At 50.9% G+C, this 16,495-nt stretch overlaps 1 protein-coding gene across 1 annotated transcript in view; it reads right to left on the reverse strand.

Moving 5' to 3' along the window:
* Positions 1-3,862: 3,862 nt before the first annotated feature.
* The window catches only part of Iqgap3 (IQ motif containing GTPase activating protein 3), a 39,354-nt gene continuing 26,721 nt past the window's right edge, over positions 3,863-16,495 (reverse strand). The window contains exons 26-38 of the mRNA XM_021157888.2: positions 16,096-16,320; positions 14,813-14,953; positions 12,575-12,659; positions 12,134-12,366; positions 11,720-11,852; positions 11,503-11,605; positions 10,901-11,027; positions 9,961-10,048; positions 8,895-9,107; positions 7,914-8,080; positions 7,560-7,661; positions 7,047-7,155; positions 3,863-4,695 (exon numbers count right to left, since the gene is read on the reverse strand). Coding sequence (XP_021013547.1) covers positions 4,582-4,695; positions 7,047-7,155; positions 7,560-7,661; positions 7,914-8,080; positions 8,895-9,107; positions 9,961-10,048; positions 10,901-11,027; positions 11,503-11,605; positions 11,720-11,852; positions 12,134-12,366; positions 12,575-12,659; positions 14,813-14,953; positions 16,096-16,320 — 1,840 coding nt within the window. The 3' untranslated portion in view covers positions 3,863-4,581. The remainder of the gene's footprint in view (positions 4,696-7,046; positions 7,156-7,559; positions 7,662-7,913; positions 8,081-8,894; positions 9,108-9,960; positions 10,049-10,900; positions 11,028-11,502; positions 11,606-11,719; positions 11,853-12,133; positions 12,367-12,574; positions 12,660-14,812; positions 14,954-16,095; positions 16,321-16,495) is intronic.

Here is a 16,495-nt window from a genome sequence, read left to right on the forward strand (position 1 = left end):
CCCCCTGCTGGCCTCCAAAGGCATTGTGGTACACAGTGACATACACACTGGCAAACTTCAAACACTTAGCTTTAAAAATAAAGAAATGTCCTGCTTAGGTTTTGTCAACTTGACACAAGCTAGAGTCACCTGGGAAGAGGAATTTCAGTTCAGAAAATGCCTGCGTCAGATTGGCCTGTGAGGCATTTTCTTGTTTGTTTGTTTGTTTGTTTTTCGAGACAGGGTTTCTCTGTGTATCCCTGGCTGTCCTGGAACTCACTCTGTAGATCAGGATGACCTTGAACTCACAGAGATCCACCTGCCTCTGCCTCCCAAGTGCTGGAACTAAAGGAATGTGTCACCACCTAATTTTTTTTTAATCAAGAAAAACACCAAAAACAAAGGTTTATTGAAGTATAATTAGTACGTCATAATATTCAGAAACATACAGTTGAGTGGTTAAATATTTAAAATGACCAAAGCCAAATAACCTCACTATAGAAAATATTTTCTCTAAGAATTTGTTCACTATTTTTCTTAAAGGAACTATTTTCATTTTATTACTAAAGTTTGTAGTTACTCTCATTCAAAAAATTTAAATTATAATACTGAAAGGGATTTCTCAACGCTGTCTGGTGAAATGTAACAAATAGCCCTGTGTCTTCCATTCACAATCTAAATAAAGGTTCATTATTTACATTGCCATTATCACTATCCAATTACAGAAAAAAATATATATACACACACATTTTTCCCCCAGTGTCTAGACAAACCCAGCACCATGGGTTAGGCTGGTAATCTCACTGAATCACTGAGCTACAGTTCTGCAAGACCCCCTGAGACAGACACTAGCTTAGGCTGGCCTTCTGTTCCTCCTGCTTCGGTATCCTGTATTTGTGAGATTACAGGATTGCACCACTGAGGCCAACTCTAATTATAAAATGTTTTCATCATTCTCCACGCCCTAGGTGCCTTCCTTTTTCCAGTGACTTGTCATTGACTTTCTTTTGGTGTCATGGCTCTGTCTGCCTTGGGTGTTTCACATGGGAGATCTAACACATGGCTGTCCAGGCTGACTTGATTTGTGCGTCAAGCTTTGTCTGTGCTTCAGAACCCTGCTGCTTTTGATGGCTGCTACCCCACTGTGTGGACGGCTCTCCTTGAGTTTATCCAGGTATCAGTTGGTGGATATTTGGAGCTTTTACAAACAATGCTAACATGAATACTTATGAAAGACTTTTGTGTGAATATATGTTTTCAATGCTCTTTTTTTTGTTGTTTTGTTTTGTTTTTCGAGACAGGGTTTCTCTGTGTAGCTCTGGCTGTCCTGGCACTCACTTTGTAGACCAGGCTGGCCTCGAACTCAGAAATCTGCCTGCCTCTGCCTCCCGAGTGCTGGGATTAAAGGCGTGTGCCACCACGCCCGGCCAATGCTCTTCTTAAAGGCTTGTTTTTATTTGATTTGTTCAAGTGTCTTGCTTGCATGTGCTCGGTATCTGTGCAGGCCAGAAGAGGGTACCAGCTCTCCTGGAACTGGAGCTACCAACGGCTGTGAGCTACCATGTGTGTGTGTACTGAGAACTGAACCCAGGTCCTCTAGAAGTACATTCAATCCCTGAACCATCTCATTTAAGATATGTCCTTAAAATATGTGGTGGTGCACGCCTTTAATCCCAGCACTTGGGAGGCAGAGGCAGGTGGGTTTCTGAGTTCGAGGCCAGCCTGGTCTACAAAGTGAGTTCCAGAATAGCCAGGGCTATACAGAGAAATCCTGTCTCGAAACAATAACAACAAAACAAACAAACAAACAAACAAACAAACATGACCTTCCAGACAAGGTTTGTGTAGCTCTGGCTGTTGTCCTGGAGCTTGTGCTGTAGACCAGGCTAGCCTCAAACATGAACCTTTGGTTCCTCTGCCTTCAGATGCTGGGGTTACAGGTGCACACCTCCACATCTGGTTTTATGCAGTGCTGGGAATCAATCCCAGAGCGCTGTGCTTGTCAGACAGGCTCCCTCCTAGCCGAGCTGTAACCCCAGTTGTTTTCTTCTAAGAGTTCTATAGTTATGTTTTTCCATTTAGATTCCATGAACCACACTGAATGTTTTTTTTTTTTTTTCCAACACTGGGGAGGCTAAGACAGGAAGATCACAAGTTCAAGGACAGCTTGTACTATGTAGTGAGACTCTGTCTCAAAAAATAGCATTTGCATGTTAGAGAGATGGTTCTCAAAAAAAAAAAAAAAAAAAAAAAAGGACACAAGTAAAGATTAAGAGTGGGAGAGCTAGAGATGGTTCAGCGGTTAAGAGCACTGACTGCTCTTCCAGAGGCCCTGAGTTCAATTCCTAGCAACCACATGGTGGCTCAATTACCATCTGTAATGGGATCTGATACCCTTTCTGGCATGTCTGAAGACAGCTACAGTATACTCATATCCATAAAATAATTCTTTTTCAAAAGAATCAGCATTTGCTTATGTTGTATGACAGGGTTTTAGGGCTCAATGCCATTGTTTTCTAAACGTGTGAATTTCTGGTTTTTCTCAGGACCATCTACTGAAGTCAACTACCTTTCCTTTGCAGGGATTCAGCCTAAGAACTTGGGCAAACTAGACAATTACCAGACCATAGAGCCACTAAATTATATACCATTAGCCCCTGGGGCATTGTTTTGTTTTGTCTGAGACAGGGTTTCATTTACCCAAGCTAGCCTTGACTGTGGCGTGTAGTCAAGGCTGGTCTTAAATATACTGTCTCTACTGTCCTGTGCAGAGATGACAGATGTATGCCATCATGCCTGGACTAGAATACTTTTTCTGCTGGTTGGCACTTGGTATTATTTTTGATACTCCCACTTGCAGAGGCTCTGTATGTCAGATTGGGCCTTGGAAGGTAAGCCTAGGTGAATCAGCTTGGGCTTATGGGGGACTGTTGGCACAAGGTGGGTGTGTGTGTGTGTGTGTGTGTGTAGCCAGGGAGGGGTAGAAGGAGACAATCAATGAAGTCCTGTGATGCCCTTTACGGCTTAGCCATTGTGACATTTCTTCATGTGGTATGTGTGACTGCCCTGTATTTGTGGGGGTGGGGTGTGTGGTCCTGCAGCAGGGCTGTGTCAGAACTACTTGGTGAGTGTGAGGTTTTTTTTTTAATGTTCCTACAACTGAGCAGGCAGAGAGACTAGGATCCTGGTACATTTCACTGTCACCCAGGGCAAGGCAGCACTTGAAGTTTTTACTGTGACATGTTAAGGAGGAGGAGGCTTTGAGTGAGATTGAATGTGACAAGGACACAGATACTGGGTGACAGAATGGAATAGAGCAGAGGCAGGCAGGCTGTGCCAGGAACATGTGGGCGCCCAATAGATGCTGCTGAGTTCAAGGGTCAGGCAGGTGTCCGTTGTCCCATCCCCCACAGGCCCTGGTAGATTCCCGAAAGCAGGGAAACTTTCTCCATGGAAAGGGGACAGAAGGAGCTGTGGCTCATGTGGAATGTCCAGGCTTAGGCACGGCACAGACTGGAGCTGTGTACAATGGGTGGGTGGGTGGGGGGGAGGAGCCGGTACTGGGCTCTTCTCACCCTTAGCTGTTAAGAGTGGCCAGCTAACTGAATCAATCCTGAGCACGCCTTCCTCCTCCTCCTCTCTGTCCCTCTGTCCCCTGTGGTGGAAAGCCTGGGCAGGCATAGTCCCTCTGTCCCTGTGGTGCAAGCCTGGGCAGGCAGACATAGTGGGCCTGAGCCCATGGCGGGGAGAGGCTGCTGAAGGATGCATCTCAGAATTCTCACAAGCTGCACCCCAGAACCTGATGGCTGTACTATAGCAACAACACAGGGGTTAACATAGGAAATAACATTTTATTAAGAGGAAATCTAGAGGGCAGCGAGGCAGGAAGATGGGAGATGTGGGGAGGACAGAGAGTGGCCAAGGCTGGCCTGCAGGTCTATGAGAACCACCTGGAAGTCAGCTCTGAGGTGACGAGAAGATGGCAAGACAAGAACTCTGAGTTCAGAAAGTGAGAATTAAAACCATGATTAAGGCCACACAACAATCAGGTTAGAATAAATACCCCAGTGACCCACATAAGAACCACCACAAGTGGGGAAAGGAGATTTGAGGTGTGCACTCAGCTGTCACGGACATCAGCAAGTGCTTCACCAAGTCAAGGCTAGAACACGATGACCTTAGAGGTGGCTGAGGGGCACAGCAGAGGGACCTGGGCTGTAGGGGAGAGCGATGCCCATGGCTTATGAAGCAGAGTTGGGGCAGACAGCTTGGCCCGGGCTTTGGAAGCCCGTGGAAAGGAAGGGAGATAAGGCTGCTGGGCAGTGCTAGGACGACTGGCGGACACCGTGGTGACCACACGAGAGCAGTAACGACACAAAACCATGGTTCTTTGCAGGACTGAGTGCAGGCTCCTGGTTCCTGGGGATGTGGTAAAAGCCACCCAGCCGGACCTGGAGCCTGGCCCACTTCAGCCAAGTAGGACAATTCCTCTTGGGCGGGAGGGTCAAGCATTGTGGCCTGAGCTCTGGTCTGCGGGGAGCAGAGCTGGGTAATGGAGAAGCGCAGCAGCCAGTCAGTTGAGAGGCCTCAGTGCCGCCTCCGTCACTTCCGCAGGAACTTCTTGTTGAGCAGGAAGATGAGGAGGTTGACGTTGACTTTGGCTTTGTTAAAGAGTTTCATGACAGCCACACCCTCATACTGCAGCTGCAAGAGGTCCTAGGAGGGAAGAGACAGGGAGGGGGAGTTAAGAGCTTCTGGGAGTGGCCCAGCCAGCCCATGAGATGCTAGTGTCACACAGCCTTACAGCTGCCAGAGCACCGGGCACTGAAGTGCTGGGTGTTCAAAGCCCACTTTGCAAATGAGAAAAACAGGCCCAGGGATTTGAGCCAATGTCAGGCCAAGTGGAGCCAGGACTTGAAAGCGGGTTTCTTATTCAAGGCAAACACCGGAGAATCTGTACTGAAAAATCACCGCTCCGGATCAAGCCGTGGTGGCACACACCTGGAACTCCGGCACACATGGGGAGAATGTGGCAGGATAGTTATGAATTCCAGGCTGGCCTGGGCTAAAAAATAAAACCCTTTCTCAAAAATAAAGAAACAAACAACAGGTAGGTCTGGAGAGATGGCTCAATAGTTAAGAGCACTTGCTGCTCTCTCGCAGAGAGCCTGGATTTGGTTTCCAGCACCCATATCAGATGTCTTACAACTGCCTGTAAATCTAGTTCCAAGGTATTCTCTTCTGGTCTCCCTGGACATCTGAATGAATGTGTGCATACATATACACAAATAAAAAATAAAATATTATCTTAAGAAAAACAAACAGTAAATATGTCTGGGCATGGTGGTACCTGTCTTTAATTCTAGCATTTGGGAGGCTAGCCTGAGCTACAGAGTGAAACTTTATCTTAAAAACAACAACAAAACAAAGAAAAACAAATAAATATAAAAGCCTTGATTCACACTGGATGTGGTGGCACAAACCTGTAAGCCCGGAAGGAAGATGGCCTTGAGTTTAAGACCAGCCTGAGCTACAGGGGACACACTACCTCAAAAAACAAAAGATGGACTGGAAAGATGGTTCAGAGATGAGAGAGAGGCCTTGCTGTTCAGTCATGAGGAGCAAAGTTCAGATCCCAGCACCCATATCCCTGTAACTTCTGCTGCCAGGGATCTGGTGTCCTCTTCTGGACTCCATAAGCATATAGGTGCAGGCACTCACCCATCCACAAATAGATCAAATATACCCTAAGACAGACCGACCGACCGACAGACAGACAGACAGACAAGGGGTCTAAGGATGTCTCAGCAGAGATGGTGCTAGTGGAGTTGAGAACCCAAGTTTGGAGCTTCAGCACCCACAGTGGTATTCGCTATAACCCAGCACGGGGAGGCAGGGATAGGTAGAGCCCAGAGGCTCCCTGGGTAGCCAGCCTACTCAATACAGTGAGCTGGCAAGTTCAGAGAGAGACAGGTCCACGTGAGCACATCCACACCCTGCACCCCATCCACACCTCTACACCAGCAATGGAAAACAGGGCTGGGATATAGTTCAGCTGGCAAAAGTGCTTATCAGGGACCTGAGTTGGATTCCTAGAACCCATGTAAAAATAATACTTTAAAAATATGGGCTTGGGGTGTAGCTCAGTTGGAATAGCACTTGTCTAAACTGTGTGAAGCCCAGGTACTCCACAGATCAGCTATGGTAGCACACTCTGCAATCCCAGCATTTGGACAGAGGCAAGATAATCATAAATTCAAGGCCATCCTCAGCCAGTGACGGCCATCCTAGGTGACAGCAGACCTTGTTTCCCCGAACATCAGCTAGGGCTTCGGTCAGTTCCCTTAACCTTTTAGTCTCAGAGACTATAGAACAGGTGAAGGCTGCAGAGTGGGTAGGAGGTTAAACAAGGCAGCGCAGGGAACTGAACCTAAAGCCCAAAGGGGTATTTTGTTTTCCAGTGTTGGGATTTAATCTTTGATTCCATGTGTGCTAAACAAATACTATACCACTGAGCTATATCTCTAATCCCTAATATATTCATTCATTCTCTCTCTCTCTCTCTCTCGTTATGTATTTATTATATGTATGTGAGTACACTGTCGCTGTCTTCGGACACTCCAGAAGAGGACATCAGGTCCCATTACGGATGGTTGTGAGCCACCACGTGGTTGCTGGGAATAGAACTCAGGACCTCTGGAAGAGTAGAGTGTGCAGTGAGAACACACCTGACTCTGCCTCCCAGTACAGAATTAAAGATGTGTGGCACAGGGGAAGAGAGAGCTTTATCTGTGCGTGTGCATATACATGTGGTCATTTACACCACGGTACATGTGGAGAGGGCAGGGGACAACCCACAGGAGTCAGTTCTCTCCCTCCACTGTGGGTGGCCTTAGGGATCAACACCCAAGTCCTAGGCTTTTTCAGTAAGTAGTGCCATCAGCGGAGCCATTGACAGCTCTGGGCCTTGAAGTTTTGATCCTCCTGCCTCAGCCTCCTTGGTGCTTGGATTACAGACTTGCACTCGTGGGTTTGGCTCTGGCAGGTGCTGTAATTAGTGACCTTACCTGGTAGTGGAGCTGAAACTTCTCCATGTCCACACCCAGGAACTTAGCATTGACGAAAAACCTTCCTGCCTCGTCTCCAGGAGTGATGTCAAAGATGACGTTTCTGAAGCTGTGAGGGATAAAACTCAGCACGGGGCTCCTCTGTTCAGAGCCCCACCCCCACTCCTCTGCTGCTCATCAGGGCGGTATGGTCCCACCGAGAGCCAAGCTTCTCCTTTGCCAGGCAGGGCCTGCTCTCTCTTCCCCTGGTTTGAGCTCTGCCTGTTTAGTCTTTTTCGACTTGCGTGGTCCACCAAGCTGTTCTCACCTCCCAGCAGCTTTCCCAGAATCCTTACTAGAGCAGGAACATGCCCACTGCTCTCCGCTCTGCTCCAAGATGCCCCATCTCCCCACCTCCCCATTAGCAGGTCCCTCCTTCCTTTCAACCCAGTGCCCCTTTCAGAGCTTCATTCCAGCATTGTCCCTCTCTGGAGACACGAAGAGTCTGACATTCTGTCCCCCAAAGACACATACTGAGAAACAGGGAGATCTTCAATTTCCACCAAGACACCCTTTTCTAGGAGCTGGGCGGCTGTGTAGTGAAGAGACGGCTGCTTCTTCCCCTTCCCAGAACTCCTGTTTAGAAGAAAGCCCGGAGACAAACTTTCAACACTGGCTGTTGGCTCTTGGTGGCTGTCAGGAAGACACCAGGCCCCAAGGAACCTCCCTGCTGTGGGAGGTGATCTGGAACCACAGACACCAGGGTCAGGAGCAGGCAGTACCACACTAGGATGAATTCCAGCCAGGGTTGGGAGATGGCAGGGCAAAGGTGGATGAGGAGTGGTGGGGAGGGAACCAAGAGCTTAGGGTTGGGTTTACAGCACCTACTTGGGTCTGGGGGCCAGGTGGTCAAGGCAGGCCTGGATGTATTGGTTGTAGTAGTCACCCTGTTCCTCATAGAAGATGGTTTTGGCATCCAGGCCCTGCAGCGTGGTCCGGAGCCTTAGCATCTCTGCCTTCCGCCGTTGCCGGTGCCTACGCTGGTTGCAGATGTCCTGAGGATGGGGGTGAGGAAGCAGGTCAGCACCCTTCATAAACCCTAGAACACCTCACAAGGCTTACTGTGAGGACATTCAAGAGAAATAGAAAGAGGTTGTGGGGCAGGAGTGGCTTAGGGCAGAATGTCCACCTAGCATACAGGTTCCATTCCCAGCACCAGGACATGGCCACCCGGAAGGCTGCTTTACCCAGGAGACAATCCAAGCATACTGTACACACCTAACAGCCCAGGCAGGAACTCAGGTTACCATGTCCCAGGGGAAGAGAGCTGGGAGGAAATCTGTCTGTCTGCTTAGTCCTAGGACCTTTCCTTTAAAAAGAACCCTGGAAGGGGATAGGGCTAGAGAGATGGCTCAGAGGTTAAGAGAACCATCTGCTCTTCCAGAGGTCCTGGGTTCAAGTCCCAACAACCACATGGTGGCTCACAACCATCTGTAATGGGATCTGATGCCCTTTTCTGACATACATGCAGTATAGAACAATACATACATAATAAAATCTTAAAAAAAAAAAAAGGGCCGGGCGTGGTGGCGCACGCCTTTAGTCCCAGCACTCGGGAGGCAGAGGCAGGCGGATTTCTGAGTTCGAGGCCAGCCTGGTCTACAAAGTGAGTGCCAGGACAGCCAGGGCTACACAGAGAAACCCTGTCTCGAAAAAACCAAAAAAAAAAAAAAAAAAAAAAAAAAAGGAACCCTGGGCCTTCCTCAAGTTGGTGGCAGTTTGGGATGGCACCCACTGGAGAAGACTGCCTTTGGAATGCCAGCACATGGCTTTGCAGCAGCCCCACGTAGTCCTGGCTTGGGTTATCACCTTGGCCAGCTCATCTATAAGTCCCTGGTAGCAGTCACTGGCCCTGACCAGCCCCAGGCCCTGTAGCCGACGCAGGTTCCGCAGAACGCGTTGCTGCTTCTCCGCCAGTGACAGTAGACTGTGTGCCATTAGTGAGTGGTGTCGTCGAAGCGGTTCTGGTTTCTGGGTGTCACAGGCTTGGTGCCAACACATCAACCGACGATGGGCTTCTTCCTGGGAGGGCAGCAGAGACGATGAGGGGTTCCTGGGCTCTACCATCCTACTTCAGATCACGATAAACCCAGAGCCTGGGAGCCTATTCACGTTCCTACTTTCCCAGCCTAGGTCCTGGAGGGTGGGGGTGGGGTGGGGATGGGGATGATGGAGAACACACAGGCAATGCCTTTAATCCCAGTACTCGGGAGGCAGAGGCAGGAGGATTTCTGAGTTCAAGGCCAGCCTGGTCTACAGAGTGAGTTCCAGGACAGCCAGGGCTATACAGAGAAACCCTGTCTCGAAAAACCAAAAAAACAAACAAAAAAACCCAGACATAGAAGAGTCTTAAGGATCATCTATGGTGGCCCAAAGCATCTGTGTAGACCAAGGAGACACTGGCTGCTAACAGCTTCCCAACCCAGCATGGTGCTCTCTGTGGGCATAAAGTGTAGGTGGAGCCTGCCTAGCTGTTTTGGGCCATGCCTCTGCCTGCCACTACCACCTTTACTCAGGGAACTAACTCTTATGCCAACCCCTACAGCAAGTCCACCTGGCATCCTCTCTTGCCTCCAAACCCTCCAACAGTCTCCATATCCAGAGCAATTCCCTTATGTGGTTCTCAGAACAGACTGCCCCTCAGCACTGTCCTAACCTCTGCACGGTGCAGAGAGAGAAAGGGGGGGGGGGCGCGAAAGAGAGAGAGAGAGAGAGAGCGAGAGAGAAAGAGAGCTGCTTAGGCTGCTCCTTCAGCTTGTGACCCCTGGCATCAAGGTCAGAGGCTTGGCCTTCTATGTGCCCACCGGCCTCTGTGGCAGACTAAGGGTGAGGTGGTGTCTAAGGCTTAGCTGTCATGACTGTCCTGGCTACTCACACACTCTCTGGGAGCCGAGGAGGTCAGGATCTCTTCCAGGGACTCCCCAGGGTGGAATTGGATGAGGTCGGCCAGCATCTGTTTGGTGCTGCAGAGAAAGGCAGGGTGAGGACCAGGAAAGGTCTGGACAGGGTAGGCCAAAGAGCCAAGGATAAGTGGATCCTGCCCCAGGTCTGGACTGTTAGGGATGCCCAGGATGCAGAGAGAGAGGGAGGGTCCAGGGGGAGGTGGTGTCCCTGAGAATACTCTCCCCCAAACTGGCCTCCTCTGATCCCTCAGCCCAAGTATTCACTTCCTCCTGGTAGCCACCCTCATGTCTGCCCTCTCCCTCTGGGAAGCTCTCTGCTTGTGTCTCCAACTCTTGTTGACAGTGACAGCGTGTGAATGAGCGGAGAGCTGGCTCAGGGAGCTGGTGCCGCTAACTGGTGCAGATGACCAGCCCAGCCCGCTGTGCTTCATCCCGACTGAGAGGTGTGAGGTAAATTCCTGGCCTGGGTTGATAAGGCAGCTGTCCGAGGTCTGTGCAAGCCTGACACTAAGTTTCATGCCCCAGACTCACGTAAAGATGGAAGTCATTCAAAAGAACTGAGTGCACAAGGTTGTCCTGGCCTCTACACGTGTGCCATGTGACGTGTGCTCCTCCAATCACACATGTACATACACAGGAGGTCCCGCCTCCAAAAGTAAGTGAGCCAAAGCACAGTCTGCAAGCACCCTGCTGCCTCAGGCTCCTGATCGTCCCATGCCTTCAGCTACAACGCCAAGGAAAGGCTGAGCGCTTGCCCAAAACTATTCTGAGCACGGAGATCCTGAGCTAGGCTTCAGGGAGAACTTTCTGAAGAATGGCGGTAGGGGAGGGGTGGCAACAAGGAAGTATGACAGCCCTCTCTGAGTGGGGGCCCTGTATAGGGAGGAGGGCTACCTGGGCCTCCACACCCACCTCAGAAGCAGACTTTGGTTGCTGTGGTGGTCAGCATCTGTCTCCAGCCCTTCGAACTTGTTGGTGAGTGTCAGGGACACTTCGAGCCTGCTCAGGTCCACATGCCCATCTGTGGCTATGTTGTCCCCTGCAATGGGGTGAGGGATGAGTGGGACAGGCACGCAAAGATGGGGGTCACAGTAGAGGTGCTCTTCTGTATACCTTTGAGGAAGCCCTCCCACACTGTCCCATGGGACCATACCATGCCCTCAGCCTTGACACCCACGGACCCGAGTTACCATCACCCAGCCTCTGTATGATCTCACTCTGGGTACCATGCAGCTTAGAGGGGTTGGTATCATCCCACTGACACTGCCCCTCGAAACCCCTCTCATCCCAAGGTTCCAGAGCTAGACACCTAGACCAGACCTAGTCGACTTTGCCCTCACGTCTCTTCTGTATGATTGTGCGGCCATAGCTTGGCCTCTTCTACCATCAACATCTGTGCACTGGCCACGAGGCTGTGAGTCTGTGTACATCAGTCATGGGGAACAGAGAGGGGTACAAGGAGCTGCCCATTGACAACCACCCCTGAAGGCTCCGGAAGCCAAGAAGGCACATACCAATGAGGTCAGAGATGGTGGGTGGCTCCCCAAGGTCTTCTAGGAGCTGGTGCAGTGGGTCTTGGTGACCTGGGGCCAGCTGGTCTTGGTGTTCGAGCAAGAGCTGTGGATGGTAGAAGGAAAGAGGGTGCAGGGATAAGCCAGGCTTGGTTTTGGGGGGTGGGGCTCAGGGCTGTGTGTGGACTTGCAGCCTAGCCCTCTGGTGCTGACCCCTTACCCGGTGTGTGCCGATGAGCTCCCCTACAGTGATGTACACCATGGGTTTGGCCACAGCCACCATGTCTGAGTATTCATCGATGGCGAAGCGCTCCTCTGGCTCTGGTACCCGGCAGGCTCTGCAGATGAACTTCCTGTCCCAGAGAGAGGACATGCCAGAGTGAACTGGGCTAATGTGCTCACCACGTGGATGGCCACCACCCACATCAGGTCAGTTCTGATGCTCGTCTTGGTCCCCCGCTCTGCTCTTGTCTGCTCTCAGTGTGCCACCCAAGCTGGCTCGCTGATGCTCCTCTCTGTCCCTGGGAGGCTTTCTGCTGCCTGCCACCACCTCCCATAGACCCCGTGCCTCTGGAAGTGAACCAAGGGAAGTGGAGAGAGGTCCAGGGAGGAAAAGGGTGACAAGAGCCGAGACCTGAACTTGAGATGCAAGTCCTCCAGGTAGTCATTCAGGACTCGAAGGTGCCGGCTCTCCCCGGAGAAGATCTGGCCAGCAGCAGCGTGCTGTAGGAGCTGAGCCACGGCTCCCAGCGCATGACGCTGTGGGGCGGCCAGGGTGCTGCCTGCCGCCATGGCCACAATGTCAAAGGCATCAGGAGCGACCACAGCTGGGTTCAGGAAGCGGTAGTACAGGAGGTTCCCAACCACCTGAGTGCAGAGGAGAAATTCCAGAAAGGTCTGGAAGCCACCTGACAGCCATGGGTCTATATTCCCCACTGGTGGGCCAGGCTCGGGGTACAGGATGGGGCCCAGTTCTTCCTTCGGATACATATGACATCATTTGTCATCCCGTCTGTTTGGGGATCATTGGCAGACAAAGGAGGGTCTTGGAGGTGGCGAAAGAGACAACACTTGCCTTATAGATGTCCCTCTCGGTGGCATTGGGGAACTTCTTCTCCAAGGTTGTTTTCAGGACTTTGGCCATATACCTCATCCCATACCTTAGGGACAAAATAGGGAAGTTATGGCTCTTCTCAACCTCATCCCAGACTCAAGGTACGAAAGACTAGCAGCTTCTCCCCTCTAAGCTCAGCCCCTCTAGAGCTGAGCCCACATACATTCTACCTTCTAGTGCTCCCTATGGCAGACCTCTATCTCCTGGTGCTCCCTGTTACAATCCTCCACCCCTGGGCCTTTGCCCTTCCTCCTGTCCTTATGTTGTACCAGGGACAGGGCCCTAATTGGCCTCCTACAGCACTCCCTGACTCCAACTCTTTGTTTTTGAGACAGGGTCTTGCTATGTAGTAGAGGCAGTCCTCAAATTCATGATCTCAACCTCTGCCTTCCAAGAGCTGCTACAGTTGTGTTGTGTGCCGACACATCCAGCCCAAGAACCTTTTACCTGAGACCCTCTTATTTTCCCACAGACCGCCTCTGCTTACTCTATACCTCACCATCCCTTGGGAGGCATGCTATGCTGTCTTCTGGGTACCCAATGGCCCAGGAAGCTCCAAGGCAGCCAACTTTGCCAGCTCCCAGAGGTTCTGAGTAGCCTGGGCTGGGGCAGGGCCTGACTGCCTGCCTCCTCCTCTCAGCCATTTCCTTCCCATCTGCCCCTGTCTCCTGGTGGGGAAGACTGGAGTGAGGACTCAGTCTCACGGGGGTTTTGTCAGAGCAGTGGTGTTATTCCAACCTGAATTCGAGTCCTGTGACAGGTTTGCTACACAAACCTAATCAGACTGTGAGGTTTTTTTTTTTTTTTTTTTTTCAAGACAGGGTTTCTCTGTATAGCTCTGGCCGTCCTAGAACTCACTCTGTAGACCAGGCTGGCCTCAAACTCAGAAATCTGCCTGCCTCTGCCTCCCAAGTGCTGGGATTAAAGGTGTGCGCCACCACTGCCCAACCTCAGACTGTGTTAAAAGCTATCTCCACACCCAGCGAACAAATGGAGATTTATAACTCACTGTGTATCTCTCTTCTTAGACTTTAGTTGTTTCTTACTCCCAATTGCAAAGCCTCACTCCATCTCAATCCAGTTTGGGGCTGTTTCCCCTTTGGCACTCAACCTTGCCCTCAGCACTAAGAACCAAGTCCAGTGGCTGAAGGATCTACTCGCTCATAGTTTCTTCTCTCTTTCTTCTGAGTCAGGGTTTCTCTGTGTAGCCTTAGCTGTGCTAGAACTCATTTTGTAGAGTTCTCTGTGTAGCCTTAGCCTCGAACTCACAGAAATCCTGTCTCTGCCTCCTGAGTACTGGGGTTAAAAGCACCCACCACCACACCCAGCCTCAAATAGTTTTCGACAAAACATTTATTGAGTGATTTTGTTTTGTTTTGAGACTGGGGTCTCATGTAGCTTAGACTGGACTCTAACTTGAAGTTTTTTTGTAGTAAGGTTTGTTTATAGCCCTGACTGCCCTGCATCTACCTCCGGGTTACTGGCCGGTTTTTAAGAAGAGAGTTGGGGCTGGAGAGATGGATCAGTGGTTAAGAGCACTGGCTGCTCTTCCAAAAGTCCTGAGTTCAAATCCCAGCAACCGCATGGTGGCTCACAATCACCACTAACTCTAGTCTCAGGGGATCACTCTGTTCTGGCCTCTGAAGGCACCAGATACACACATGGTGCACAGACATGCATGCAGGCAAAACATTATCACATTAAAAGGGCCAGATGTAGTGGTATATGCCTTTAATCCCAGCACTCGGGAGGCAGAAGCAGGTGAGTCTCTGTGAGTTTGAGGCCAGCCTGGTCTATAATTGCAAGTTCTAGGACAGCCAGGGTTATGTAGAGAGACCCTGTCTCAAAAAAAGAAAAAAGAAAGTATGGGAGGGAGGACTGCAACCGTGAAGGACGTTACCAGATTGAAATACTAATCTTTGACTTTGTGGGCCAGAGAATCCCATCTTTTCTCCAATTGTTCTCAGACAAAAGTATCTCTCTGTTATTTTGGACTCCCCTTTGACCAGTGACGTTGTAACACCCACACAGACCCATCTGTAGTATCCCAGTTCAGTTCGCTGGCAAGGGCTTCGACATACCTGAAGCCACTCCAGGCCCCTCTGGCTCCCTCCTTTCCCACCCACTTCCCTTAGAATGTCATGTGTGCTGTTCTCCCCTGCCAAACCAGCCTGGCCCTGGGGAGGTGGTGACACATACGGAATGTGGTCCACAGATGAACTGATGGCGACAAAGAACTTCTCAGTCATGGTGAGGAGACTGCGCAGGGAGATGTCTAATCGTCTCTGCACTTCAGAGTGGCTCAGAGCCTGCTCAGGGGTGACGTCATAGGGGAGATGGCTGTGGGCAGAGAGATGTGGTAAAGCTGGTGTCCCCTTCTGTTGCCTCCCTTCCCGGGCTTTCTCATCAATTTTTCTATATGGTCTTCTACAGATAGGCTCAAGACACACCATTCCAAGAGAAGAACCAGAGAAAAAGGCAGCACTCAGCAAGAACTACAGCAGTGAGGATTCACAGCAGTGAGGGAGGAGGGAAGACTACATACACCACAAGAAGGAAGAAGGGAGGACTGCAGCAGGGAGGACACACAGGGAGGAGGGAGGATTGCAGCAGTGAGGATACACCACAGGAAGGAAGGAGGGAGGACTGCAGCAGGGAGGACACATAGGGAGAAGGGAGGATTGCAGCAGTAAGGACTCACAGCAGGGAGGGAGGAGGGAGGAGGAAGGAGGGAAGACTGCAGCAGTGAGGATACACCACAGGAAGGAAGGAGGGAGGACTGTAGCAGGGAGGACACACAGGGAGGAGGGAGGATTGCAGCAGTGAGGATACACCACAGGAAAGAAGGAGGGAGGACTGCAGCAGGGAGGACACACATGGAGGAGGGAAGACTGGAGTAGTGAGGACTCACAGCAGGGAGGGAGGAGGGAGGAGGGAGGAAGACTACAGCAATGAGGATACACCACAGGAAGGAAGGAGGGAGGACTGCAGCAGTGAGGACACACATGGAGGAGGGAGGAGTGCAGCAGTGAGGACTCACAGCAGGGAGGGAGAAGGGAAGACTATACCAATGAGGATACACCACAGGAAGGAAGGAGGGAGGACTGCAGCAGTGAGGACACACAGGGAGGAGGGAGGATTGCAGCAGTGAGGATTCACAGCAGGAAGGAAGGAGGGAGGACTACAGCAGTGAGGATACACAGGAAGGAGGGAAGACTATAGTGTGAGGATGCACAGTGAAGAGGGAGGACTCAAGTGTTACCAAGCAGCTGGAACAGAGCAGGGAGAAATGCCAGCCAGACTCAAAGGCAGATAGCAAGGTACTCCTATCAAAATCATCATTGTCAACTGTGGTAGCACAGAAAGTCATGGCCCAAGTCTCCTGTAGGCAGGGCATCACCTCTGCTTTCGTATGTCACCTTCAAATGCTCCCAGGCTTGCCTACAGAGCAAAGCATGTGCTCCCGCGTCCTGCTGGCTCACCTGCGCTGTCCAGTCTGGGCCTCCTCCTGGTTGATCCAGCTCTTATAGATGTGGACAGGGTCTGTGTGGATGCTGACTGACCTGTCTTCTAGCACATCCTGGATGACCTTGCCAAGGATCTCCTGCAGAGCGCTCTGTCCCCGCCCATTGCGGTAGAACCTCACCACCAGTCTCACCACTGTGGGGTTGCCTGTCACCACATCCTGGGGCTGTTCCACTTTTGACCTGTGGTGCAATAGGTCACTGGCCTCATGCCTTTAAGGAGGACATAGCTACCTTTCTTTTGTTTTCCAGATTTTGCCTGTTCAAGCCAACTCTAGTGCCCACCCTAAGAATGGTCCCGCTGTCTGGATATCATCCTTCCTGCTGACAAGTCAGCCTGCCACCCCCGCTGTGCCTT

The sequence above is a fragment of the Mus caroli genome, unplaced genomic scaffold, assembly GCF_978045245.1.
Source record: "Mus caroli unplaced genomic scaffold, Mus_caroli_1 scaffold_3, whole genome shotgun sequence".
NCBI classification, from domain to species: domain Eukaryota; kingdom Metazoa; phylum Chordata; class Mammalia; order Rodentia; family Muridae; genus Mus; species Mus caroli.